The sequence below is a fragment of the Trichomycterus rosablanca genome, chromosome 16 (assembly GCF_030014385.1).
Source record: "Trichomycterus rosablanca isolate fTriRos1 chromosome 16, fTriRos1.hap1, whole genome shotgun sequence".
Taxonomy (NCBI): domain Eukaryota; kingdom Metazoa; phylum Chordata; class Actinopteri; order Siluriformes; family Trichomycteridae; genus Trichomycterus; species Trichomycterus rosablanca.
In genome coordinates this window covers 3,362,806-3,390,719 of record NC_086003.1, presented here as the reverse complement: position 1 = coordinate 3,390,719, position 27,914 = coordinate 3,362,806, and the positions used below count along the sequence as shown (strand labels likewise).

The 27,914-nt window shown below is 40.5% G+C and overlaps 1 protein-coding gene across 1 annotated transcript; it reads left to right on the top strand.

The window, feature by feature from the left end:
• The first annotated feature begins 100 nt into the window (after positions 1–100).
• Positions 101–27,707, top strand: ell2 (elongation factor for RNA polymerase II 2). Its single transcript, XM_063011184.1, has 12 exons — positions 101–289; positions 11,494–11,544; positions 12,467–12,588; positions 12,689–12,852; positions 15,287–15,546; positions 20,766–20,890; positions 20,991–21,057; positions 21,363–21,921; positions 22,126–22,186; positions 22,334–22,505; positions 24,612–24,656; positions 24,757–27,707. The coding sequence occupies exons 1-12, from the start codon at positions 161–163 to the stop codon at positions 24,871–24,873; spliced, it is 1,872 nt and encodes a 623-aa protein (XP_062867254.1). The 5' UTR covers positions 101–160; the 3' UTR covers positions 24,874–27,707.
• Positions 27,708–27,914: the final 207 nt, after the last annotated feature.

The following is a 27,914-nucleotide window of genomic DNA, read 5'->3' as shown; positions in this document are numbered from 1 at the left end:
GCTATGTGTACCAGCTGATCAACTTTCAGTAGTTGCACTGGGAACAGTGGTGTAAATAACAGAACCCCTGAGCCACGGAGCAGCTCCTCCTCCAGGCCGGGCTCTGCGGGCTGATATCCGAGCGCTACGTCAGAGGGACGATGGTGGCAGCCTGGTAAAGATGGCCGCTCTCTCCGAGGATCGGAGATATGGACTGAACTGCGGCCGAACTGCCGAAACAATCACCGTTTTACACGTTAAACTAACCGAGACAGCCATCCGAGCTCTGGAGAGCTACCAGAACTGTAAGGTCAGTCCGTGCTGGAGAATTAAACCGCTGATTAAACCGACTTGTTTCTGGAGCTCAGACCCAGCCGTGCCACGCACAGTCTGTTGGCCTGATAAAGAAAAGCTGCCTTTTAAATCTACTAGTGTGGATGTTCTTAAAGAAGTGGTGACACTTTATTCTTGTTGTTTTTTGCAGTTATGTTTTAAAACGGGTTTATAATGATGGATGTGTTGAATTGAAAAGTGCAGCTTGAGTCAGCTGAATTCCGGTCTGTGCCAGCTCTGCAATCCTAATATTAGATGCCTGGTTGGCTTATAATAATAAATCTCGTGTTAGGATAAAGAATCAGTATTTTATTTCATTCATATTAACTTTAAGAGATTCACATCCATCTAGATTATACACATTGATAAAGCAAATATAGAAAAACAGCTGTTTTTAACAAGCTACCTTTGAAAAGTAGAAATAAAAGCATGTATGTGTGAGTTCTGTGTTATTTTCATGCAAGTGTTTAATTTACTGCTTGTAAGTTACTTAAAGAAGGTTAAAATTCTTACTAAACATTTAGCAGGTGTTTTTATTTAATGCCTATCAAACTTTAGATTCACATCCATCCAGGTTATACACATTTATAAAGCAAATATAGAAAACGGCTGCTTTTAGTTTGTTTAATTAACATGATGCTTAACTATAGGACAAAGTAACTTTAGTTTTTATTATGACATTAACTTGTACTATTTAAATCAGTCTGTGTAAAGTCCTAGTAATTTACTTTACATTACATTACATGCTCCTACTATTAAGATAGCAGGCAGCAGGTTAGATTTTATTCTTAGAAGCTGGTGTTCACTGAAATAAAAAAACATTCCGAATACAGATGTACTGAGAGAGAAACAAAAACAAGACCGCATTTTAACGTGCATTTTTGATAAACATTTCTGCTTAAAAAAGGATCATGAATATAATAAGGTTATAGCAGGCTAAGCTAAGAGTGCGCCTGTCTTTCAAACACCAGTCTGCCAACTAAACAGAGTGCTAAAATAGTGCATAATTTAACCCGTATGTTACTATTTTTACTAATGTTCAGTAATCCGGTTATTAAATAAACCACTGGATTGAATCTGATCTCAGTCCTCCCTAAGCAAGTGCACTAGATACGGTTTAAAAATAACCGTGTGCGCCCTAGGTAGTGCACTGTGTATACAATTTGAGTGGATTGACATGCAGCCTAAGAAAGTTCTCCAAATATATCGAAGCTGACGTTGCTAACTAAACTAATGCCTTTGTATTCAGTGTGTCCTATGAACTTATTAAATAAACCAGTGGATTGAATCTGATCTCCGTCCTCCCTACGCAAGTGCACTAGATACGGTTTAAAATAACCGTATGCGCCCTAGGTAGTGCACTGTGTATACAATTTAAGTGGATTGACATGCGGCCTAAGAAAGTTCTCCAAATATAGCTAAGCTTACGCAGCTAACTAATCTAGTGCCTTTGTATTCCGTGTATACTACAAGTTCTCGATATTTTGACTAGAATAACATGTTTGGATGTTTTTAAATCGTTTCATTCACCCCCAGGAGAATTTAGTTTGTCAGTTTACTTAGGTTAATTCTTTTAGTCTGGTTAACTTAACCTTCCTGGGTTAGCACTGAGCTCGCTAACGAACTAGCATAATAGTACCTTTTTCTTACATTTCAAATTTTAACATAGATTTATCTAGTTAGTTTATCTATCTAGTGTTTAGTAAGCTAGTTATTTACTAAGCTAGTAGTTAAAAACAGCTAAATTTGAATCCCCAATTATTATATACATATAATATACAACTGCAATACATTTTAAAATGTCTAAAAGAATTGTGTGAATTCCATGTAGTTTGTTATTTGTAACCTAGTAGGCTGATTAAGCAGGCCTAATTCTATTTATTTTTTATTTACATTTGAGCTTACCTACCTAGCGTTTGCAAAATAAAGGTTCAAACTACTGTGTGTATGTTTAAAAACACATTTTCTCTCTTATTGTTAATCAAGAAGAACATTTTATTTAGCTATATATTATATACTCTTTTCCAAAATGATATTGTTTGCCTATTTCTAAATGTTAACTATTTAGCCAGGTTATAAAACACATCTTTAGCCATGTAGCTCACCATTATTAGTGGCTTTTTATTAGTTTTGCTTATTAAGTCAGTTATTTAGTGATTTTAATAGAAAGTTACAAGTGAGCCCAAATTGTACAATTGCACTATACGTGGTTTAAATTATTTAGCATCTTGGCCAACTCGTTGTTTTAGACACACATAGCAGAGCTCAGCTAGTTGAAGTTGACAATAAAGATAGTTTGAACTACATTTACATTTTCGGCATTTAGCAGACACGTTTATCCATAGTGACTTGCAGTACTGTGTACAGTACAGTACAGTTTAAACAATTAAGGCCTTGCTCAAGAGCCCAACAGCAGCAACCTGGCACCAGCGACCTTCCAATTACTAATCCATGACCTTAACCACTTGCCTACAACGTCCCTAGTGTTCCCATTATCAATGTATTATATTATTTAATACATTTTAGGGTTAAATTGTGTCAATCAATACTTTAGGTGTGGGTTTATGTAGTTTCTGGTACCAAATAGAGTTTTGTAATGTAAACTTTTCACCTAACAAGTCAACTCTGAATATTGCCATTTCATTTGAATAGTGCTCTAACACATCACCAGCTATCTGTCATTATAATCAAAGTTATCGGTCCTTCTCTGCGTTTCCGTCCGTTCAATAGCCCTGTTAGTACAATGAGTGGACATTATTGTGGACGAGAAAATCGCTTCATGGCCTCTCAACAGCTGCATTGTGTGATTTTTGTAAAAGTGCTTACTTGGCAGTGTATGACTTAAAGCCACAACAGCAGCAGGCCTTCATTCAGCTTGCACTCAGCTGTACTCGTACTGAAGACGACCTGAGGAAGAATATTTTTACATTAACCAATGTTCTTACAAGTGGATCACTTTGACTTAAAATAAGCTTGAGTGTGTGGTGGGAAGGCTCATAATGTTCCCTTCACAATCAAAACCCTCTTTGCAAATTGGGTTTATTAGCAACATGAAAATACTTTCAGCTGTTTGCAGTAAAACAATAAAGAAGAACAATTAAAATAGCTCGACACAACTATTAACAAGTGGTTTTCTGAATTCAGCTAAAAATATGCCACTTTTAATGACTGTTGCAGTCATTTTTAGTACATTGTAGAGACCTCTTTGCTGTTATGTGCTGCGACATAATGCATAGACAGACACCAGCTTCTGGCAGTGTTCCTGAAGAACCATAGCTTATTCCCTTATTTATATGGTTTTGAGCGTTTTGGAGCCAACCACTCCAAAGTGGTTTGAAAAAAAAAAAAAGTGGTCACTTCAAAGCCATCTGCTTTCGGTCCAGTAGAGATACGTGTCGTTGGGTTCGGGTATGTAGACCTTTAATGTGTAGTATGCGCCTTGCTGTTCAAACTGAAACCTCGATGTCTGCTGCCACAGAATTTTGCTGCAGGTCTTTTGCAGTCGCTTGAAGATTTTTGGCCACCTGCCTCCTCAGGAATCTTGTGGCAGCCGGTGATCGCTTCCTTGTTCAGCCTTGTCTAGGTAGTATAGCCAACTGTAGTTGATTCCAACCGTATCTGTAGGAATATGCAGCGCCTTTGCTATATTTTTGTGTCCTTTCCCTCGTTTGTGCAAGTTAATTATCTGTACACTTAACTTTTTTACAACTCTTTTGACTCCATGCAGTCAAACATCACGGTCAACAAACCCCTAGCCAGTCCAGTTGATTGGTTACATAAGGTTGTCCTTGAGACAACACCTAATATGCAAATGTGTAGTCTTATGTGGGATTTTGTATTGAATTGAGAGAAACCACTTGTTTCACATTAGTTGTTGAGCTGTTTAAATTGTTCTTGTTTGATTGGTTGATTGCAAGCTGCTGAAAAATTGTAGCATTTGCTTATAAACCTAATTTGACAAGGACGTTGAATAATTTTAATTGCAACTGGACTCCCAGGACATTTTAATGACGTCTCACTACATCTATGCCTTTGTAAAAGCTCTTGTTCCAAAGCTGACAGCATAGAATTATTTTTTGAATTGATTTTACACACCTGTTATGGTCACAATGGGTATGACTGATGTGGTGCACCAATGACATTGTAAGGTTCAAGTATTGACTTACTTATGGCTAGATGGGATATTTTTTGCTCAGCTGAAGGTTACGAGGATTCTGTTGGAGCGTACTGCCCGGTTAGTGAGATTAACAGGGCTGCAGTTGTCAGGCTAAACACTTCGCTCGTTTGGTTGGGTGGCGATTGCTTACTTTTGAAATAGTACGAATAGTGATTTGGGTTTAAACACAAAACATGGCTGCATTCACAAGAGTTAAATATGTGTTAAAGAAATGCGCCGGCGTCCTTAAACGTACCTTTAATACGTCATACCTGTAGCAAATGAAGAATTACTCCAAACACTGTTTCCTTGTACTGAGAAATCAGGAGAACCAGTTTTACTTGAAACTCGTCTATATGGACGTCAGTGGACAGTTGTTGATCCAGTCAATAAAGGTTTGTGAAGATGTTGTGGTACTTTTTATTGGTAAATTCCTTAATCTGGGGTTTGATATGAATGAAAAAGCAGAAATTCCAATTAGTGAACGAGTTCTATAGACTCGGGGCCTAATTTATAGCCAGTTTAGGATTGTGAATAAATTTTACTGTACATCAAAAAGCAAATGTGGCTGGGTCTGGTATTGAACACACACACACACACACACACACACACACACACTCATTCACTCACTTTCTTAACCGCTTATTCAATTAGGGTCTGGAGCCTATCCCAGCTTTTCAATGGGCGCAAGGCACACAGTAACACCCTGGACGGGGCGCCAGTCCATCGCAGGGCAGACACACACACACACCCATTCACCTATAGGGCAATTCAGTGTCTCCTTAACCTGACTGCATGTTTTTGGACTGTGGGAGGAAACCGGAGCACCCGGAGGAAACCCACGCAGACACGGGGAGAAAGGACCCAGACTGCCCTGCCTGGGGATCTTACGCCCCGCCTCTTGCTGTGAGGCGACAGTGCTACCCACCGTGCTACCCACCGTGCCACCCTGGTATTGAACAGCTTTGCGTACATGTAAAACATTTACTGTTTAACGACTTGTTTTCAATTCACATGCGTGCATAATAAACCTTTATTGGCAGCATCCAAAAAAAAAAAAAAAAAAAATATTAAAAATTGACATTGTGGTGCATTTGCTGTTTTATAGTTTTATTTATTGCTTTGCATTTTCCCCCAAATCGTTTTCAACTAACTGACAAACTTATAGCGACACATTTAAAGTTTTGTTAATACAGGTTATTATATTAGTCATGTGAAACCAGGTATGGTCCTGATATTTTTATTTATGTTAGTTCAGCAGCTGAACATAATAAATGACCATAATGAATATAATACCCTCCTGAGACGCTACGCAACTGACATTTAGTCTGTAGATAACACTAGGTAGCACGTGCTACGTGTGCTGCTCGCTGACACCGTCGAGTTCTGCCGAGTCATGTTGCTGAGTCATAAATGAGTATTATTACAGACACGAACAATAGACCGAACTGGATAGAAGTGTGTGTCTTGTTATAGTTGATTGGTTTGAGGTGATTAAGATTAAAGCTCGTAGATAACGTTTGTGCTGTGTAAATGTATTACACAACACTCCATCTGTACACTGTTACTGATTTCAGTCTCCGACATGCTGAACTAAAGCTGGAACACCTTAGTCCACTCAGTCTTTTTGACATGTAAATGTACAGCTGTGGTGTTTAACCAAATACCAGTTGAGTACAAACTGGAATGTTGGGTTATAGAAAAAGCAAGCTTCTCAAAGGTAGCTCTGGTTACCTTTAAATATGTTTCCTTTACCACTTTTAAGATGGTGAATATATATTTTTTTTTTTACAAGAACATTTTATAGAGCCCCGGGGAAAGTCTAGATAAGCAGATTTGTTTTACTGTCTTGGTCTGGTGTTGGGCAGCTGGACAGAACTACAAAGAACAGCTTTTATTGGTAGCTCAGTGGTGAATGCACTGGATTGTTTAAGCCCATCTCTGCTAGGTTGTCACTGTTGGGCCCCTGGGCAAGGCCCTTAACCATCAATTGCTTGCATTGTTATTGTAATCAGTCACAATTGTGTGTTGCTTTGGGTAAACTGTAGTTTTTCCCCCCAATTTTCATCCCAATCTAGTCATAGCCAATTACATGTTTGCATTTCACTTCCTCTCTACTGATGCTGATCTCCACTCCTGGTTGAGGAGAGCGAGACTGACACACGTGTTCAGACAGCCGACTGCATCTTTTCACGAGCTCATATGCGGATCAGCTTTGTGTACGGAGAGCCACACCCTGATCAAGCCGATTATTCCTCGACTCTGTGCAGGCGCCATCAATCAGAGGTCATAATTGCATCGTTTATAAGGTCCTTATTCAGCTCCCACCCTGTATGAACAACAGCCGGTTGTTGTTCATGTAGCCGCCCAGCCGGATGGCAGAGCTGAGTTTCGAACCTATGAGCTCGAAATGTCAGCTTTGGTGTGCTAGCGTGTTTTACCGCTGCGCCACCTGAGCGGCTCGGGTAAACTGTAGTTGGATATATATATATATTCCACATTGAGCAGATGCTTTTATCCTAAGTAAGTGACTTACAGCCTTTATCGAATACAATGCAAGTGAATTAGGTTTAAGGGCCTTGCTCAACTTGGTGGTGTGGCTTAAACCAGCTTTTTGATTACTAGTGCTGAGCTACTTTCCCATATGGTCAGTTAAGGCACGTGTCTTTCTTCACCAATGAACTATAGAGAAATAGCACATGCATATAAACAAACAAGCTGCTCCAGAAGTCGATCTACAGAGTATATTTGTGTTTATTGAAAACATACTGTGAAGCTCTTTTGGAAAGATCATTTAGATAGATACCGCTGCTTTTTGGTGGGTTGTGTGGTGGCCAGATGTCGACATGAGGGAGAGATTAGTTTGAGGAATTGAGTGTAAATTTCCCTTTCAGCTGCCCTACGGTCAAATTTTTTTATTGTATTTCCTTTTGAACATAACAAGAATTCATAAATTAATTATGTTGGTTTTGTAACATAGCATTAATATTTTTATGCAGTTTTAGTTGGAAGATATTTACATAGATGAAATACTTTGTTCACCCTGGGGTGATTTATTTGTTATAATGTAAAATAATGTCTGGAATTTGATCTGGTTGGACATGTCTGGACATCTTCACCGACAGTATGCTGGTTTTTTGCATCTGTTTAAGCCAACGTTTCACAACCTTTTTTCACTCACGTCACCCTGTAGAAATATGCAAAAGCTTGAGTCATCTCCATCCAAAACGTATTATACGTACACGCTGCATCACTCTGACGGCCAGCTTGTACACTCACACATGGTGAGTGGTCATTACCAGAAGGGCGTGGGCTAAATGTGACTGATCAACTGGGAAACCTGAGCCTGAGCTGATGCACACAAGAACTCCATGCTAGACTGCTACACTCGTAATGCTTCATGTGGTTTTGGGGGGGGAAAAAACACACACTGTTTTGCTATTTACGTCAGCGTTTACGTGGTTATACACTGACCTCAGTGCTGACATTGAAATATGGACGGGAAATCACTGAGACAGGGGCATGTAAGATAGTATGAGGCAGCTAATACTGCATTTCAATGATAAATGGTGAAACTATTGGTTATCGTCAGAATGTTTTTGAGAAGCTGGTATAACCTTTTAGGTCAGGCAAAATTCACGGCCGTGGTTTCAGACTGAACGCTAAATTGAACGCCAGCACACTCTGTGCTGTGAAATTTCCTGGCTGATTTGAATCGAAGTGCTGCTTAAGAAGGTGTGTTTTGGTTTAATCTAGCCAGAGGTTCCAGATTGACACACAAGGACTTAATACTGTGGGAAGACCCCACACTTTTAGAACGTCAGACACCGATCACCATAAAACACGTCCCGAATGAATGCCCAAAGTACAACAGAGAAAGACTTAAGGCTACATATGCCCAATAAATAAAAATTAAAATCATCACCAAAGATAATACAGAAATAATCCTCAAATTCAGAAAGAATGAAAACATATAACATATAAAAACATTGAACGCCAGCACACTGTGTGCTGTGACATTTCCTGGCTGATTTGAATTGAAGTGCTGTTTAAGAAGGTGTGTTTTTGGTTTAATCTAGCCAAGCGTTCCAGATTGACAGATTTCCAGATTTGCGAAGAATGTCAGACACCAATCACCATAAAACAACCTGAATGATGCCCAAATGACAACAAAGAAAGATAAAGACTACACACGCCCAATACATTACAAGAAATCCTCACTTAAGATAATACAGAAACGATCCTTAAATTCCTCAATAATATAAGATTGAAAACGTGTGTGTATATGATACAAGACCAATTAAACTGGCATAAAACACAGATTCCTGCCGGGAATGTCCTCCCAAATGCAATAACATGGCTTTACAAAACCAACCAAACAAAAACAAATCTAGCCAGTTTAATATTCCATAATAAATTGTGGAACTATTCATTGTTCGAATTTTAATCATTAAATTATTTCAATGTTGTCAGAATATTTTTAAGAAAGCTGGTATAAGCTTTTAGGTCAGGCAAAATTGACGACTGAACGCCGAATTGAACACCAGGACACTGTGTGCCGTGAAATTTCCTGGCTGCTTTTAATCTAAGGTGTGTTTTGGTTGAATCGGCAGGCGTTCCAGGTTTCCAGATTTGCGAAGAATCTCAGACACCGATCACCATAAAACAACCTGAATGATGCCCAAATGACAACAAAGAAAGATAAAGACTTCATGTGCCCAGTACATTAATAGAAATCCTCACCCAAGATAATACAGGAATAATCCTCAAATCCTCAATAATTTAAGATTAAGAACATATACACACACTGTCAAGTCACATTATTATGACCGCCAGCTAATATCCAGAGTAACTGCCATTAAATTAAGAAATGAAATAAATTAAGAAAAAAAAAAATGCTTCTATTTCTGACAAGAATCTATAATTCATTTACTCTCCTTACCTTTGTTTAATTGACTGAAGTAATTGTATTTTAAAAATACTGTATATTCAAAATATACTACCAATAAAAATCATAAAATACTAAATCCTGCCATGAATATCAAAAATTACATTGATTACATGGCTTTACTGGCGGTACGGTGGCTCGGTGGGGAGCACTGTCGCCTCACAGCAAGAAGGTCCTGGGTTCAATCCCCAGGTGGGGCGGTCCGGGTCCTTTCTGTGTGGAGTTTGCATGTTCTCCCCGTGTCTGCGTGGGTTTACTCCGGGTGCTCCGGTTTCCTCCCACGTTCCAAAGACATGCAGATGAGGTGAATTGGAGATACAAAATTGTCCATGCCTGTGTTCGATATAACCTTGTGTGAACTGATGAGTCTTGTGTAATGAGTAACTACCGTTCCTGTCATGAATGTAACCAAAGTGTAAAACATGACGTTAAAATCCCAATAAACAAACAAACAAACATGGCTTTACAAAAACAAACACATCTAGCCAGGTTAGTTTTCCAAATTAAATTTGCATTTGTTAAATTCAACATAGTCAGAATATTATTTTTGAGAAAGCTGGTATAAGCTTTTAGTTCAGGCAAAATTGACGACCGTGGTTCAGACTGAACGCTGAACTGAACGCCAGCACACTCTGTGCTGTGAAATTTCCTGGCCGATTTGAATCGAAGTGCTTAAGAAGGTGTGTTCGTTTCAATCCAGCCAGATTAATGCTGAGGCTATGTGGCCCTTATGTGGGCTGTCCGGGCCGGGTCCTCCCTGCCGCTCTGTAACGTGATCGATGCTGGGCGGATGTGTGCAGCATGGCTGAGTTTGGAGGTTGGATGTTGGGGAATGTGAAACTGATCTGGTTGTACAAGCCTTTGCAGAAGCTCCTCGCTGTCATTTGACTATAACCGAAGGCTGCTGGCGTGTTTGCGTAAGACTGTTATAAGTTGGACGATTAAAGACTCGCTTAAGCCGCCGGCTCGGCTCATTTGTTTTTCTTCTCAAGATTTAGGAAAGTAATGTGGAGGCTGGAGCAGTGAAACGTGTGTAAATGTTTAAACTGCGACAGGTTCTGGTGCTGCAAGCAAGTTTAAAAATAGTTTCAGTTTGTTTTGCAGATTGCAGATTTGATTGTAGTGAATGTTTGACTATTAAATACTGATATCTGATTATATAAATACTGAAAGGCGTTTTTGTATCTGGGACAATCCACAATGTAAAAACCTCTAGGATTATAAAATCTTGAATCTAAGATCATTTTAAATCTAAAATAACAGAATTTCCCAAACTTAGACCTGTACTTCTGTTTTTTGAGCACATATTTAAGTAAAGGTATGTGTTGGTACAGCCTTTCCACAAATCCTTTCTCGCCTCTGTGTCTGTGCTGTTCTAAATACATTTAATCCCGAGTGCCCTTGAATGCTTGCTGTCTGTATATAGTAAGCAGAGAGCTTGCTGAATGTACACGCAGTAATTTGGAACCCGGAGCGCTGTATACTGGTGTAAATGTAAAAGGGAATCGAAATGTTTTTAAGCAGTTATAAAAAATATTAAAAGTTTGCTGGGTTAATGCAAATGTAATTTGCCTTAATGCTTCATACAACCGCTTTCTTGTTTGGGTGGCACGGTGCCTTGCTCTGCAGCAAGAAGGCTCTGGGTTTGATTCCCAGGTGGATCACTCCGGGTCCTTTCTGTGTGGGGTTTGCATGTTCTCCACTCCCCGTGTCTGTCTGGGTTTCCTTCGGGAGCTCCAGTTTCCTCACACGGTCCAAATACATGCAAGTTAGGTGAATTGACCCATGTAGGTGTTTGACATTGATTCCATTGATTCCATACGTGACCTTAAAATACTAATAAATAAATAACTCATGTTAATCCTGAAATAATTCAATGTGTCTGTGATCTCGCATGTAGGGTTTTATTGAGAAACCTTTTTTCCCACGTCTCTTCAATTCCAACTTTCATGATCGCTTGTATTTGGTCAGCTCCAAGAGCATGTTTCTGGGTTTGCTTGCCTAAAATGAGTACTTTTATTTACTCTGCCCTTTTTCAGTCTTTGATTTATGTGTATTTATGTATTTTTACCCTTAGAATGCACCGTCCTCGCAGCAGCCAACAATACATTTCCAAAAACTGCAAGGGGTAAGTGTAGACCTTTCTTACTCAGACTAATTTCCAGTTGTAGCTTTGTAATTATAGGTTCAGCCACGGGCTGATTACAGTGTGACGCCAACTCTGGGTCAAACGCATTAAAATACAGGTCAAAATGCATTTCACAACATGCGTTTTTACAGTTCAATTTTCATCCCTTGAAAGTGCTTTTCTGCATTTTCCTACTTTTATTTTCCCAATCTGGTCGTTTTTAATTCTCAATTCAATCCGCTGCGTCTTGCACAACCTTCCATATGACCAAGGAGAGCCGGGTCACCACACGCCCTCTCTGACACGTGTCCAGTCTGCGTCCGTGCCTTGTTTTACCACATTGAGTCGTTATCACATATGGAGAGCCACACTAGGCTTTATGTAACCCAGCATGCGTGTACTGTTATCATTACACCACTTGTGCTCACTGTAAAACTTTAGTGTAACAGTAATGTGTGCTTGCATGTCAGAACGTTCTCATGTCTTTCTGTGTTTAATTGTATGTTTTTACCCATGGGGGTTTTCTGAAATGCTTTAGCTTTCACCGTTTCTCCATTAAAAATAGCTGGTTAACCTCTGTCCCTGTACACCGAGCCAGAGCTGGCTCCTCTGAGGCCATTAACGCTAGCCTGTGGTTATGTGCTTGTGCTGGGAGTGTTTCCTTTCTCTCTCTTCTACCACAATGTTCAGATGTTGGGCTTTAAAATTTCTCTGGGTGGGTTTTACTGGATTAAGTTTATAGGGATAACCGGTCAGGACAGTTTATCTTGTCTTATTTCTATCCCACATTAATATAATGGTTATTAATAGTAAAACAAACCTATTTCTTAAGGTACTAAATATATAGCCTGTATATAGCCATAGGTGCTGGTATGGTAATAAAATCTCCACTACTGTCTTGTCCTGTTTCACGGCTCTGCAGCGTATTAAAATTCCAAAGTCCGACGTCTCAGACGGAGCTCACATCTTCGATTTTTACCTGTCCAATGTTGGCAAGGATAATCCTCAGGGAAGCTTTGAATGCATCCAGCAGTATACGCCCAGGTAAGATGCAACTCACCGACTTAGTCAGTATGACGTGAAGTATCTTATTACTGGCATTACGAACCGTCTCATTACTGACGCTGCTGTTTGCTCCGTCCAGCTCCGGAAGCCCCCGGCTGTCCTCTCTGGGGGCCATTCAGGACAAAATCACAGTGTGTGCAACCAGCGACTCGTACCAGGTGACCCGAGAGCGTATGACCCAGGCTGAGGAGGACACACGCAAGAGGAGCACCAAGGTCATCAAACCTGGAGGACAGTTCAGAGGCAGGTTGCTCTGTTTGGTCTATAGAGCATAAAACTTAGACTAATGCCAATCTGTGCCCATTTTTCCACTGCAGGGTACCCTTGTGGTATGATGTTTTTTGAATCTGTGACCCACGTTTAGTGATTGTTTCAACTGTCTTGTGTTCTGTACTGTACCTAAGTACCTGTGTGGCTAAATTCAGTTACCCCTCTTGATCAGAGCCAAAGCCTACCAAAGTGGGCTGTACAGGTCAAACTGGAGGGAGACGATACAAGCACCGTATTGCTATAGATATTATTATATTATATTTAAGTCCCTACTTAATTCATAAGCATAATGTAATATGCAATTTGCTGTGAAATTTAAACTTTAATGTTTGTGTTTAGCGATCTAACATTTTTCATTCGTGTTGCGTTCAAGTGCCTCATGTCTACTGGTTAATTTGCACTATGAGGCGTCCTAGCAATCCTACGGCAATTCAGGTAACTGGGTTTGAAAAACTCCCAACCAATTCTGTGGACGTGTGTCAAAACACGGCCGAGTATTTTCATATTTGAGACAGAACAAAGCCTCGCACTGTTGCGGGACGTCTAGGTTTACGTTCAGCTATTACATATACATTTTTTAATTTTCGGCATTTAGCAGACACTTTTTATCCAAAGCAACTTCCAGTGTATAGTCTAATCAATTGAGGGTTAAGGGTCTTGCTCAAGGGCCCAACAGTGGCAACCTGGCAGTGGTGGGGTTTGAACCAGCAACCTTCTGCTTACTAGTCCAGTACCTTAACCGCTAGGGTAAGCTATTAAGGTAGCTGTGCTGTGTATTGTAGCTTCCATTTACTCTATCGTTCAATTTATGAGTGTAATTTAATGACTGGTGTAAACTGTGGCTCTTCTCTTTAAAAATCAGTAAAATCTGTGATTTTTGGAAAACGAGGTCTGTAAAATTAAGCACATTTCCCGTCAATTTATTAGGGCCCTAATTATATTATTAACTGCTATATATATTTTCATGAAGTGCCGTCATGAAAAACATAAGGATGGATACAGAAAACATCATTTTACAAACACTGTGAAATGGAATCAAATCGGTTTCCTGCTCTGTCATTTAAAACAGTAAATAAAATAATAAATAAAAAAAAAGTGCTTTTGGTAGCCCAGTAAGAAGTCTGTAGTGATAAATCATTGATTAAATTAGTAATTAGCAGTGAATCACTTTGATAATGAGCCTTTAATCACAGTAAAGTTAAATCACACCTGATAAATAATCCAGTGTTAAACTTGTTGGTGGGAGGGTTAGAGGTCACATTGTGTATGGGGGTGGAATTAGGGCCGTTTTTGTGTAAAATGTGCATGTGTGAAAGAAAAGCTCATTTCCAGAAAAAATATCCTAATACACACACACACACGCTCACACAAGTGTGAAAGATCACAATGGCTTGGATGGATGCATGGCTTTCCTTCTGGTGTCCTGTCATTGTGCTAATGTTTTAAATCATCTGTCATAAAAGGTGTCAGTGGGTCTTTCCTGTAGCGTATCAGCTTCTGTTTACACACACTGTTCTGTGCTAGGTTGTTGGGATTTCCACACTGAAACCTGATGAAACTTACTGGTTTGTCACGTCCTGTATGGCTTTCCCTAGAAGCCCATGAAAATTTAGAGCTGCACATGTACTCTGGCTGTTCTGCTCATTTCTAAAGATCTTTAGCTGAAGCTTAACACCTTACACCTTTGTTTAGATTACATTTCTAGATTTGTGTGTAGCTCATTTTTCTCTAAAGCAGCTTGGCAGTAATCCAGATCAAGCATAAGCTGTTAAATGAGATGGTCTTGTGGTGCAAAATTCAATTTTGCAGATGCTTTTAACCAATTGTGACTGAATGCAATGCATGCAACTGAAGTAGCCCAACAGTAACAACTTGATGGTGGTGGGGCTTGAACCAGCAACCTTCTGGTCATTAGTCTATTAACTTAACCACTGAGATAAATGTGCAAAAAAGGCTGTAAGGACTTGTCACAAAACACCAATGTAGTCTCACCAGGAACCTCTGCTCCCTCTCTAATAGGGGAGGCCCCAGCTCCTCTGACCACAGCAGGGTGCAGGGCCATTAACTAGAAAAGTCAGTTTCACTGCCAGTGTGCTTTCTGCACCTGGGGGATGGGGAGGGTAGCATTTGCATGAAGCAGCCAAGTGGGGAAGCAAAAGAAAAGGAACAGGACCGTTGAGTCAGCACTTGTAGCAGCTGTTCTCCAGGCATTATTGGCATGTTTTTGTTCTTTTACTCCTCATTTTGCTTGTTTGTTGTTTTTATTGTGAATTACATCTTTATAATGCTTATCTGATAAGTTAGACATCTTCCAATACCCACAGTGCGGTGGTTGGTTGCCAGCCAAAGCTGGTTCATTCTTTAAGTTCTTTTAGCCTTTAATCTCTCTCTCTTTCTGTGAACACAGGTACAAAGGTCCAGATCCGAAAGCCAGCCCCCTCCGCCCCGGACTTAGTTCCGGAGAGAAAGCGGTCGACCCCCATGAACCCAGCCAACACCATCCGCAAGTGCCTTACCAACAACCCGGTGTCCCAGCGGCCATACCGGGAGCGCATCATCCACCTGCTGGCTCTGCGCTCCTACAAGAAGCTGGAGGTTTTGGCCAGGCTGCAGCGAGATGGGATCAGCCAGAAGGACCGCAACTCGCTGGGAAGCACTTTACAGCAGGTAATGATACAGCAGGGCTTATGTGAGTGGCAGAATAGTAGCTCTGAAAGCATGCAGAGTAGATTATCAGTGATAAAAAAGTGAAGGACTCGACCACGTGACACGTGTCCAGTCTGCGTCTGCGCCTTGTTTTCCCACATTGAGTCGTCATCACATATGGAGAGCCTTACTAGGCTTTCTGTAACCCAGCATTCATGTACTGTTATCATCGCGCCACTTGTGCTTACTGTAAAACTTTAGTGTTACAATAATGTGTGCTTGCATGTCAGAACGTTCTCATGTCGACCATTACCTACCTACTTAAAGTAATAGACACAATTTTTTGACTGATTACAATTATATAGATTATAGAGAGACCAGATAAAGTAGACACATACATAATACCTTTTGTTGCCATTAAATGACACACGTGTTAAACATGGCGTAAAAACCCAAATAAATAAATATAGATTATAGATTATGATTTTTAAAAAGCACAGATTTCAAGAAAAGTGTCACATTTCACGGCAGTCATTAAATTATACTCATAAATTGAACGATAGAATGAATGGAAGCTACAATACACAGCACAGCTACCTTAATAGTTGAATGTAAACCTAGAACATCCAGCGACAGTGCGAGGCTCCGTCTCAAATACGAAAATTCTCATCCACAGAACTGTTTGTGAGTTTTTCAAACTCATTTACCAGAGTCGTGTTTTTAGCTGCTTTAGACGTCGACATCTTGGACGTTTTGACTAAGAGATTACTAACTGAATTGCCGTAGGATTGCTAGTATGCCTCATAGTGCAAATGAACATTTACATTTTCAGCATTTAGCGGATGCTTTTATCCAAAGCGACTTACAGTACTGTGACCGTGTACTGTCTAAGCAATTCAGGGTTAAGGGCCAGGGTTAAGGGCCTTGCTCAAGGGCCCAACCGGGGCAACCTGGCAGTGGTGGGGTTTGAACCAGTGACCTTTCGATTACTAGTCCAGTACCTTAACCACTAGGCTACAATAATAAACATGAGGCACTTAAATTCTACGTGAATGAAAACGGTTAATCGCTAAACACAAACCACATTAAATTGCGTATTACACGAGGTAAGGCTCATTTCACGGCCATGAATTAGGTTGGGCCTTAATTATAGACGGAGCAATACAATGTATGCCCGGCTCGATTAGTTTAGCTGCTATTGGGGTTATGCTGTGCTGTATAAGCTGGAGGACTTTGTACTCTACTGAAGTAAGAAATGATATAATTAAAAGCCTCCTGCCTGTCCCAGATCTCCTCTCATTGTAGGCCATGACTATACATTAAACAACAAATTGGACCTTCCACGTAGCAACTCGCTCTTCTAGATAAAGCACGTATACTCGTGTGTCATACACCGTGTGTACATAAACTTCTAAGGAATCTGGTGTTTTGTTTTACTTTAACCTATTTTTAAATTCAGGATTGAGCTGAAACACAAAATGGGGAAAATCTCAGCGAGCTCCTCTTTCACTTCCTCCTGCTCGTTTCAGTACACACACACACACACACACACACACACGTACACGTGTATAAGGCACTGCGGCAGTATCCCAGGGCAGCGTATAGATGGCATGAGCACAAATCTTGAGGAATGACAGGTCAGGTCTTTCTCCTTGTTTAGACATGGGGGAAGGACTGACTGACAGGGGAATTTGAGACTCTGCCCTCGCTGCTGTGGAAAGTGAGAAGCAACTATATCGATTTGTCTCGCTGGCTCTGGACACACTCTGGTCTATTTGTGTGTCTGTGTACGTGTGTGCACACATAGTTGTTTTTGCATTTGGTGAGATTAGATGGTGACTCGTGCCTCGGTAATTATGCAATATGTGTGTGTTTTTTTTTTTTTTTTTTGTTGTGGTGGGGTTTGTATCTTGATTTATTTTAGCATACTTGCAGTGCTGTCAGTACTATGAATATAATATATATACACACATACAGAGGAACCTCAATTTAACGGACCTCTATTTCACCGATTTCGGATTTAACATACAAAATCTGGTCTGAATGTTTAAAATTCCTGCGAGAAGCGTACCAAGACCAGTAGTTCAGTAATCATCCGCTAGCCAGCGCACGTCTCCGTTTACATGAGCGATAGGCTTTATTTTGTCAGGAGGCTCGCTTTGTTCTTGGCATTTTCTCTGTGTTTTATGCTTAATTTTTGCAAGTTTTAGTGCTTACTAGTCCACCAGCACTGCTCCAGCAGCCACCATAAACCTTCTGGTCATAAACCTCGCCTTTCTTGCACCACTGATCTGTATGGCCAAACGGTTCCAGATGTGGAGTCTCACAGAGCTGTATCGTGTACGCAGAGTCCACGTTATGATCATCATGAATCATCCAGAGCAGAGCTTTTGTATTTAAACCTGAGATTTCAATGGTGGTTGTTTATAGTAAAGGTTTTGCCCTCTTATTTATGGGTATGGGGGGGGGGGGGGGGGATTAAATAATCAAAGGCACATACCAGAAAGGTGTACCTAATAAAGTGCTCAGTGTGTGTATGTATTGATTCTGATTCTTAAATTAGCATCTGATCTGTACAATACAAAGTGTTTTAGGTGCCAAGAACCGACTGGTTCATATATCTGTACTGCTGCCAGGCTAGGGTACACATTCCCTGTGTAACTATAGACATTGCAAGTCACAGTCTACTGACTAGCATGTTTTCAGTTCTGGTCTCTTTGCATTTTCTAAAAATATCAGCATGTTTTTGTTAGAACTTTTCTCAGGAAGTTACACATGTTCAAACGGACCTGAAACCAGGACCTCACAGGATACAGCTTATGTTTAGATTATTAGGTTTGCATGCCAGTTTTCAAACCTTGCATGTATATATAGTTAATATACACCGATCAGCCATGACATTAAAACCACCTCCTTGTTTCTACACTCACTGTCCATTTTATCAGCTCCACTTACCATATAGAAGCACTTTGTAGTTCTACAATTACTGACTGTAGTCCATCAGTTTCTCTAAATGCTTTATTAGCCCCCTTTCACCCTGTTCTTCAATGGTCAGGACCCCCACAGGACCACCACAGAGCAGGTATTATTTGGGTGGTGGATCATTCTCAGAACTGCAGTGACACTGACAATGGTGGTGGTGTGTTAGTGTGTGTTGTGCTGGTATGAGTGGACAAGACACAGCAGCGCTGCTGGAGTTTTTAAACACCTCACTGTCACTGCTGGACTGAGAATAGTCCACCAACCAAAAATATCCAGCCAACAGCGCCCCGTGGGCACCGTCCTGTGACCACTGATGAAGATCTAGAAGATGACCGACTCAAACAGCACCAATAGATGAGCGATCATCTCTGACTTTACATCTACAGGGTGGACCAACTAGGTAGGAGTGTCTAATAGAGTGGACAGTGAGTGGACACGGTATTTAAAAACTCCAGCAGCGCTGCTGTGTCTGATCCACTCATACCAGCACAACACACACTAACACACCAGCACCATGTCAGTGTCACTGCAGTGCTGAGAATGATCCACCACCTAAATAATACCTGCTCTGTGGTGGTCCTGTGAGGGTCCTGACCATTGAAGAACAGGGTGAAAGCAGGTTAAAAAGTATGTAGAGAAAAATATGGACTGCAGTCAGTAATTGTAGAACTACAAAGTGCTTATATATGGTAAGTGGAGCTGATAAAATGGACAGTGAGAGTAGAAACAAGGAGGTGGTCTGAATGTTATGGCTGATCGGTGTATACTGTCAGTTAAAAATAGGACCTCTGTACCTTTGCCTGTAGTGTTGGCAAACGATCAGTTTTCACTGTTGCTGCGCCAGATCACGATGAATAATTCAGACTGACAATCAGCTAAGTCCAGTTTCCCTAGAAATTTGACATGTTTGATCCCCAGGTGGGGCGATCCAGGTCCTTTCTGTCTTGAGAAAGTTTGTATGTTCTCCCCGTGTCCGTGTGGGTTTACTTCAGGTGCTCCGGTTTCCTCCCACAGTCCAAAGACATGCAAGTGAGGTGAATTGCAGATACAAGATTGTCCATGACTGTTCGATATAATCTTATGAAATGATGAATCTTGTGAAACGAGTAACTACCATTCCTGTCATTAATGTAACTGAAGGGTGTAAAACATGACGTACAAAATCCAAATAAGCAAACAAACAAAAACTTAAATGGAGCAGAAACACAAATGGTTGTCATGGTAAACAATATTTAAATAAGTTCATAAATATGACCTTGTTGTGCCCAGCAATGAAATAATTTTGAAAGCTGACCGATCAATCTACACTTGATCACCCATAATGACAGTAAAACCTTCTTATATGTTCTTTATATATAGTGTTAAAAGCTGTACTTTCTTATTTACATTAAGACCCTCTATTTGATATTTTGTTAAAATCTTTTGAGCTTCATTGACCGTGGTGTGTATGAACAAGCTCCATTTATTCCATTCTTTATGGCTGATCCTTTAAAGATTAAATTCCAAGGGTCTGTTTGACAGGGTTTAACAGGCAACATTGAGACCTCGAACATCTGTGGTGGCGACATCCTATGAATGTTATAGGGCCCTAAACTAGCTATTCCAAAACAAAGTTGTAGAATAGGACGGTAGTAGCTCAGTGGTTAGGGTACTGGACTGGCAATTAACGGGCTGCATCTCTTATATCTTATAATATCAACAATATCTTATTGTATCACAATTGTAAGTCGCACCATCTTACAAGCACAGCTTCATCATGCTCGGTTTAATTGTGTTTTTAATGACAAAGAAACGAGTGTTCAACTTTGCTTTTTAGAGTCTTGATGTTTAATTAAAGAAGAACAAATACAGTTTACGCACTTTGGCGAACATTAGCTGCATAGTCTGATAAATTACGGCCTTTTGTTGATTAGTTTTAAGTAAGGTATGTTTGAAATACCAATAAAACGTTCAAGGGCAGTTTATATACTTTCATGTACCACTTTCTTTTCTTTTGTGATTGTGCCAGATCCAGGAATATACCCTAGACAGGACACTAGTCTGTCTCAGGGAAAAAAACAATCCCACATTCACTGCATGGCAGATATTTTAGTGTACCATGGAAAATGGTGCCATCTTGTGACAAAGGAAAACTCTCGAAAGCTAAAAACGAGGACTTGGCTTAAACAGTCCAAGCTTAAAAGTGTGAAGAATTACAGAATCCACTAAAACATTAAAGCACAAATTTGCATCATTTTATTTATTTAATTCTTTTTCAGGTGGCCAATCTGAACCCGAAGGATAACTCGTACTCTTTAAAAGACTTTATCTACCGTGAGGTTCAGAGGGACTGGCCCGGTTACACTGAGGATGATCGAGTCCAAATCGACCGCATACTCACCCGGTAAAGCTGTTTACAATATTAACACAGCAGCCAACACTCGTTAACTAATTGTGTGCGAATGGTTTGTTTCTGCTGTTTAAATGAGTTTATTTTGTTTTAGTAAACTGGGCCTGCCAGCAGATTCTCTGTCCTCCATCAGCTCTCCCAAAGAGCCAACATCACCACAGGTATGGGAACTGTACCAAGCAGATTTTTATTGTATATTTTATTTTGTTTGACTGACTGCGCTCTCTCTTCCTAAAAATAAACTCTAACAAATACAGCTTGGTTCCAATATACAGTCTTTATGTTTTATTTATTTAAAAAATTTAATATAACAGACAAGGCAGTAATGTAGACCAGTAAGAAAAACTAGGATGTGTTGTATTGGTATTGAACCTAATATTAGTCCTTCTAATTAGGGGTCCAATCAACAAAACCTGACCCAGGGTTACACCCAAAGGTCTAACTCCGGTTCCTTTCTCTCGTTTAGAAACGCCAGCCTGAGGGTGACTTCATTGATCCCCTGATGCCCAAGAAACCCCGTATCTCCCATCTCAGCAACCGAGGGGCTCTGACCTCATCGGATCGCCGAACCGCCGCTGAGGCGGAGAAGAGAGCTGCCCCTCCGGTGAGCGCAGCCTGCCCAGGTGCCTCATCCCAACCCCCGGTGTCCCACCCTTCCTCAGGCTCCAACTCCAATTCGCCCAGCACGCCGGAAGGCCGCGGAACCCAGGACCTTCCCCTCGACCAGAGCTCCACGTGTGGGGAGGAGACGGAACGCTACTCTCCCAGCGTCCTCACCCCCAGCTCCACCTTCCTGCCGCCCACGGCCATGTCCCCAGCAGCCAGCAGTAGCAAAAAGCCCAAAAAGAAGTCCAAGAAGCACAAAGACAAGGAACGCGAGAGGAGAGAGGAAAAGGACAAAGTGCGACACCGGGAGGCCGAGGAGGACGAGAGGCCCAAAAAGAGGCACCGCTCTGAGCCAGAGGAAATCCACCTACCAGCCAAAGTGAACAGCCCAGTGTCAGACAGAGAATCACACAAAGAAGGTGAGAGTTTAGGGTTTAAATAAACAGATATAATCACATTTAAATGTTTAAGATATTCCAACTACTTTAATATAAGATAAAGACAATATCTGCAGTGTGTTTCGGCTTTGTGTCAAGGTTTCTGTGTATGCGTCAGACTTTGGTTGAACCCATCCCTGTAGATGATTTAATGAATGTGATGATGAATTGTTTTTCTTTTAATAGACCGAACAAGCAAATCTGATGTCACCGAACTGTCGACCCCTGTGATCCCTGATTACATAGCGTGAGTTCTTTATTTTTAACTCTCTGATTGTGCCCTGCTTTATTCAGACCTGATCTCACTGATCTTAATAAATACACATTTGTGATATTTTAGCCAAATGCTGCTTTTGTTAGTGTCTCAGGATTTTTATATTCATTCTCTCTGCAGTAAGTACACCGCAGTTGTGTCGATGGATCAGAGGCAGCGCTACAAGGGCGACTTCAATGCCGAGTACGATGAGTATCGCTCCCTTCACGCTCGTGTGGAAGGCATCACACGTCGCTTCACACTTCTAGATGCTCGGTGCAGACGTCTGCTTCCTGGAAGCAAAAAGTTCCAGGTTGGATTTTTAGAACTTTGAGACATTTCAAACTTTTCTTCTACTACTTAATACTAACTTTATCAGCTTGTGCTGGAGGGTGGCTGTAATAAGAGGAAAAAACACCTTATAAAACCTTATAAATGGCTTATTAGCCCGTTAATAGCAGTAAAAACAGACACAGTTCACTTGGTAGCCACATACGTTTTTCCATCCCTCCTTTCGGCTGCTCATGTATTTAGAGTTCACCACAGCGGATTATTCTTATCCGCAAACCTGATTTGGCTTGGTTTTACACCTGATGCCCTTTCTGACGCAGACCTCCTTATTTTGTCTGGGCTTGGGACTGGCATGTAGCGCGCACCGACAAGTGCATCTCCCAGTGGCTAGGATGTTCAGGACTATTAATCAGAAGATTGCTGGTTCAAGTCCCACTGTTGCCAAGTTGCCCCTGAGCAAGGCCCTTAACCCTCTTGCTTGAATTGTATGGTCACAGTTGTAAGTCAGTAGATAGAAGCATCTGCTCAACACCTCAAATATAAATGTGTAGATGGCCGACAGCAGAAATTTGAACCGCGGTCTAGTGTATTTTACCACCCCGCCACCATCCTCCCACCCCGCCGGTCCGTGAAATTATATCTTATATGAAACCGATCCGTGGTGCGAAAAAGGTTGGGGACCGCTGTCCTACAGAAATCGTATTTCGGAGCCTTCAAATACTTTGTCTCTGAATAAAAAAAAAAAATCGTTATTGTTTGTTATTTGTATTTTGGGCCATTTGCTTAAGGGGATATCAACATACACAGCTTTCAATATCAAATGTTAGTTTATCAAACGGTAAATTGTGATAAATGTGTTTTGAAAACGAAATCACTTGTGGCCCTAGAGACAATCAGCGAGTGCAACCTGGCTGCAAAACAAACTGCCCTCAGTAACTCTTACCTATTGAATTTTCCTCTTACTTTACCACACTGACAGTAAGAAATAAAGAATGCAGTTCTGCCCCAATGAACATAACAGACCTGACATTCACCCCAAATGCGCATATTTAAAAAAAATTTAAAGCTGGCATGTTCATCCATGCCTAGAATTTTGTTGCATGTCTGGGTGCACAGTACTGAGAACTTGTTGAGCAAGTCTGTAAAACCTGGCAGGCGGTTTGTAATCTTGTTCCATCAGTTGTACATACAAGATGTTTAGATGACCAAACCTAAATGAGACATGGACATGTCATGAGACACGTCATGAGACTTCAAAGACGAGTGTGTGGTCTTGTGATTTTTGTTTTTTCTTTGTAGTAAGGTTGTTTCGGCAACTCTCCTTTGCTTGTTTTAGGGATGGTCATAAGTACACATGTGTAAGCAATCTAATAATGACAACAGTGAGCAAGTTTAGACAATAAGCCAACGACTATTCCAATTTCTGAAAGACCCAGTGGCATAAATATTAAGTGAAAAAATTATGCTCAGACATGATGGATGAGTTATATAGTCCAATAAAAGAATGACTTGCTGGTTCTGTTATTCATTGCCTTGTGCTCCTCTGGTTAATTCAGCTGTCATGAAGTGTGAAGAGTGAAGGCCACGCCTCGTTCTTTCAGCCCAAGTGTGAGAGTCCATACTGATCAGTCCAGGAATCAATCACTTGCTTGTGGCTTGTAAACAATCTTGTGATCACAGGGTGGTTGACTCGGTCATGTGCTGGTAGCACGACCATACTATGTAGGTTTATGTCATGTTTATGACTGCTTGTTAGGGGCCTAATTTAAAAAAGTGTCTCAAAAGTAATTTTTATAGATGCTAGGGATGCGCACTCTACCTTATGGGGTCTTTGTAATAAACAGTTTGGGTGGCACAGTGGCTCGGTGGGTAGCACTGTCTCCTCACAGTAAGAAAGTCGAGCGGTCCGGGTCCTTTCTGTGTGAAGTTTGCATGTTCTCCCCGTGTCCTCATGGGTTTCCTCCCACTGTCCAAAGTGAATTGGAGATACAAAATTGTCCATGACTGTGTTTGACACAGAAAGACTTGATCTGATGAATAACCAGTAACTACCTGTCCTGTCATGAATGCAACCAAAGTGTGTAAAACATGACGTTAAAATTAAAATGCATCTTTTTTTCTTGTATAGGAGGCACATGAAGAGGTCCTTCAGGAATACAAGAATGTGAAACAAGTGAGTTTACCCCAAACACAAAGTGAAAAACACCTCATGAAATACCGCTCAAGCTTTAGGACGACCGTATAACGAATGTAAACTGTTTGTCTGCCTGCAGCACAACCCAAACTACCACGATGAGCGGCAGCGCTGCGAGTACCTGCACAACAAGCTGGCTCATATCAAGCGGCTCATTGCTGATTTCGACCAGCGGCGGGCGCAGTCCTGGCTTTAGCCGGTCGGAGGCCGGCGGCCAATCACTTCACAGACTAATCACCACTGTCAGTGGGAGCCAGGGATCAAACTGCCTGGATTACTTTTAATTTTCCTTACACATCCCACACTTAACCAGAACAGCATTTCATTTCATTTCAGTTTCACCTGCCCCTGTCTCTCTTTATTTTTCCTTTATTTTTTTTTTCTTGTCTTTTTTGAGATGTTGTTCCCTGTGACCACTGCCTTCATGTTTGAGAAGAGGCTTCTCTTCACGCTAGTGATGTCACGCACGTCCAGAGGAATAACACTTCCTTGCTTTGAACTTTAAAAAAAGATAACCAAAAAAAAACGACTTAAGAATTAAAAATGTATCAGTATAAAGAAAATACTATATATAGCTACTTGTATTTAAAAGGAATATGGAAGATCTATTTATTTTGAATGGAAGGAGTAAGAATGAGTCTGTAGATGATCTTTCCTGGATGCGATGCAATGCCGGGGGCCTTAAATAAACTATCTGTTCGACCTCCTGAAGCCTTTTGCACAGGGCGGCTGAGCCAGTGCGTATTTAAAAAAAAAAAAAGAAAAAAAGAAAAAAAAAGAGGGGTACATTGAACCAGATGTGAGGAACCAGCAGCCATGAGATTCCTTTCCTCCCAGGACCCTGCCTTCAGTATTGTTGCTTACTGTGCAAATGGTGCCTTAATGTGTTCGTTTACACACGAGAACACGGAGTCCAAGAGTCTCCCAGGGGCCTGAGCTATTGGGAGAGGTGACCGGGACGTAGCGGCGTGTTAAACACGACGTTTGTGGAGGGTGCATGCTTTCATGTGTGTTTATACGCTAACGTGAGAGGCCAGACGGCACTAGAGCGAGGGGTTGTGTTTGCCAGATGTACGAGTGTGTACGGCTAATTAAGAATAGATGAGTGCGTATGCGTGTGAGTGCTAGGTGTGGATGAACGGGTCCGTGTGAGAAAATAGGTCGAGCTGACGTAAAGGAGATATTAAAAAAAAAAATTGAAAATGAAAACCAAAAAAAGCTGCTACAGTCTTTACGCCAGAGCACTCGTGATCAAACTGGCTCGTGTTACATGTTCTTAATTTGAAAGATAAGGACAGAGGATGGCTAGTGTTCTCTCTACAGCGCCTTTAGAAACACAAGGTGCTGTTAACCCTTTTAGAACCCGATTTTGTTTTAAAGGGGGGGTCAGAAGTAATTATTTCGCTTTTGAATGCATATATGGCGTTGAATGCATAGGAAAATTATTAAGGCAGCCATGCTTACTATAAAAGAATATAAATATATAATATATGGCACCCTGAATGGCTAACAAATAGAAATACAAGTAAATCTTTTTTTCCCATAATCCGATTCCCCTCAAAAGCAAAACCTTTGTTAGATCAGAAGAGAACGAACCTGGGATCTGAAAGGATTAAAGAGAGAAACACTGAGGTCAGCCTGTATTACAATTTCAAATGTGTTCTTCTTAATTATTCCAGAAGTTTCAAACTAGAATTATTTATGATTTATGAATAACCAGCTGTTTTATTTTTTTGTTTTGAATTCACGATTTAATTTTTGAAGCAAGTGAATGGAAATCACGACTGAAGTGATCAGAAACACCATTTATTTTCAATGAAATACCTTTAACAAGAAGATGCTTAAAGTTTAAGGGAAACTTTGTTTACAAAACCTGTTGGAATGATTTGCCAAAGGAAGAAAAATCTGTTTTGATTTCAAATAAACTGCATCAATTTAAGTTTCCTTAAAGAAAATGGTAGTAGCATTACAGATCACGATGTTCTATTTCTGCTTTTATCCAGATCAGAGAGAGGAAAAATAGTTTGATGACTATCTGAATGCGTGTACTGCTTTACCTGCTGTCCGATCGAAACGTTTTGAACGTCACTACAGACGTGTGAAGTCTTACTGGATATAGAACTATTTCCTGTTCCTTTACTTTCTTACTTAAGTATTACCTTGTACCAGCTTCTGTTGAGAAATTTACCTTGCTATGGGACGAGCTTAATGGGACGAGATTAATTAGAATAATCAACCCATTCTGTGGTGTTCTGAATCATGTGTTTATGAGTATTAAGTCTGGGCAGATTGTCAAATTTGGCCACTTTAAGGATCCTGATGATAAGTATTTGGCTGTCCCTGACTCAGAAATGTTAGGCCTGATACCCTGTTTCTCAATAAATGGGTGTAAAAGCCTTTTAATCAGTTCTATTAACAAGGTCATTAACAAGGTGGTGCATGATTGAAAAGGGTTATGGGATTTTATTTTATAGTTTTTTTTTGGTACTTAAATAAATTCCCAGTAATGAATCAAGCAATGGAAAAAAGCCAGATGCTTGTAATGGTTAATTTGAGGAGTTTCGCTGCCCTGTGTGTGCCCTCCCAGTTCGTATGGAAAGCAAATTTCTCAAAATGTTAGGATTTCAGGGCTGTAGAGTTGATTACCCCGTAACAAACTCTTCTCTTCTGCATTTGTTATGTTAGAAGATTTTGTTTTGTTTTGTTTTCCAGGAATCGTGCCGTCACAGAAATGATATTTATTCAGAATTAAAATCGGGGGCTTGGTCATCTATGGCCCGCATTCGAATTCCATTTTGAAGAGACCATTTAAATGTGTTGGACACTAATCATTTACAGAAAGAGTTAAGAGTTGGTTACAACTTAGTATTAAAGAGAAAACATGCAAAGCAAGTTGGGGAAAAACCATTGAACACTTGTGAAGTAAAAGTGGAATGAGGTTCACCAAAATTTGCTCTCAAGTATTTCCAACCTTTTCAACTAAAATGTGCATTATTACATCAGTTCAATAAAATGTGAACTTGAGAAATATTGATGCTTATCAGCTTTTTTTGATCTGTTTGTTAGCATGGCTGGTTTTACAATACTCATTTACATATTCATTGTGTAGCCAATGGTAGGAAACACTAACATCAACTTTATTGAACACTCATGGATATTAATAAGAGGGATCTTTAAAAAGTTTCTGCACTTTTATATTTTGGTTGGAAGCGATGAGGGTGTAGTAGGAGGAGGAGT